This window comes from Frankliniella occidentalis, unplaced genomic scaffold, assembly GCF_000697945.3.
Source record: "Frankliniella occidentalis isolate FOCC.00 unplaced genomic scaffold, Focc_3.1 Scaffold3, whole genome shotgun sequence".
In the NCBI taxonomy this organism is placed as follows: Eukaryota; Metazoa; Arthropoda; class Insecta; order Thysanoptera; family Thripidae; genus Frankliniella; species Frankliniella occidentalis.
Window position 1 is genome coordinate 3,743,844 of NW_026267133.1, and position 1,636 is coordinate 3,745,479.

Consider the following 1,636-nt stretch of genomic DNA (forward strand, 5'->3'; position numbering starts at 1 on the left):
GGGGAGGGGGCACTTGTCTGATCTCTACTCCTGTTCCAGAGTTGCGACCTCGTCCGCTCCAGCGCTCCAGAGTTCCAGGCAATCCGCGAGGCGAACTGTTCCTGCAGCTGCATGGGCCTCCCCGGCGGCGACCTGGAGGCGTACGCCAGTGAGGCGGTGCAGAGGTGCCTCGGGGACTGCGGCGACCAGGAGACCCAGTGCGACCAGAGGTGTCGGGGGCAGAGGGAGCTGGAGAAGTGCCTCGGGGAGTGCAGCCTGCGCAAGCACCAGTGCCAGTGCGAGTGCAAAGACCCAAGGAAACATGATACAACCCAATCAGTTTTGGAATAAACAAAATGTATTTTCTCAAACCGACTAAACTTATTAACCACCTCATTTCGAACAATTATTATGGTCGCACCGTTGGCTCTAGTTCGCTATGAACACTCCCAGAAAAACGAAAAGTTCAGTCAACCATAGAGTTAAGGTTGGGACGGGTTGAGAGCCTCCGAACTATGTGATGACTCAATACACTTCATACTTTATCGCGCTATAACGTCATAAGTACATCATTCATGCAAAAGTGGGGGGTTTTCATTTTTATCTCAACCACTCGGTTTCGTTTAGGCGCTGGTTAAGGTCCGACTTATGGGTGAGGGGGGGGGGGGTACAAAGTCGGCTGCCTACATTCAGGGTTTTGTGGCGCAAATTGGTTTCGTTGAAACAAGAGGACTGGCAGTTGATACAAACATAGCCTACAGGAGTTAAAGTTAGGCGGCGGTGCAGTTGCACCCTCTACAATTTTCTCGGGGGTGCCATGCGCAACCCCTGATCCCCACTTCCGACGCGCCTGCGCACCTTTTCGTCGTCAAACAGAGCAAAATAAACACAGCTACAAATAAGATGAGGTGAGCGCTTTGCTCTGCGCGGGGAATCGAGAGGATGCGTTGGTAGGTTTCGCGGGCCGTGCGCCGTGTGCAATACGCACGCAGACAAGCGCATCGACGCGTTCGATTTAAATGGCGCGCCTTCCCCGCCTCCTGCGCGACCTACCGGAAGTGCCCGCCGCGCTGCCCGCTCATGCGCACTTCCGCGCGCCATAAAACTTAATCGGAAGAACCCCTCCGCCGCCGCGCGCTCTCTTTGCCAGCCGCGACCATTGAAAAGGTAATCGGTTATCGACGGGTATTTTACGAGCAGCTAAACTGTCGTTGTCACGGAGGACCGCCTGTTGCTTCCCCCTATCGTGCCGCCTCGCCACCCCAGGCGACTCACACGCATCATATTTTTTTTTAGTGAGAGCGTCAGTCGAGAAAGGTACCCAGGGAGGGTGAGAAAGGGGGAGAGGAGGAATAAAGGGTGTGTTTCGAAGGTGCGTTTCATATTGTAATAAAAAGAAATCGCAGAAAAAAAGAAAATGAGGGTAGTGCGAGGGAGGGGGGGTAGTGCTGACGCGCGGAGCGGCGCTTGCCACCTGTTGATCAAGGACGCGTTCAACCCCGCACCGAGTCCATTTTTTCGTCACGCGGGGGTTTGTTGGTTTGTTTGTCCTGGCGAACAAGAAACGCCGCAGACGAAAATGTCCCACTGTAAGGCTGTGTCGATACTCGCTTGAAATTGATGCAAATGCGAGCGTATTTTCAGTGAAATCAGGGGG

At 54.0% G+C, this 1,636-nt stretch overlaps 2 protein-coding genes across 3 annotated transcripts in view; one reads left to right on the forward strand and one right to left on the reverse strand.

Moving 5' to 3' along the window:
* Window positions 1-350, forward strand: part of LOC113206254 (uncharacterized) — a 7,401-nt gene extending 7,051 nt beyond the window's left edge. For both annotated transcript variants that reach the window (XM_026422246.2, XM_052266026.1), the window contains exon 4: window positions 40-350. In XM_026422246.2, coding sequence (XP_026278031.1) covers window positions 40-330 — 291 coding nt within the window. In that variant the 3' untranslated portion in view covers window positions 331-350. The remainder of the gene's footprint in view (window positions 1-39) is intronic.
* Window positions 1-1,636, reverse strand: part of LOC127749138 (Krueppel-like factor 4) — a 21,892-nt gene that overhangs the window by 18,542 nt on the left and 1,714 nt on the right. The gene's annotated exons all lie outside the window — the stretch shown is intronic.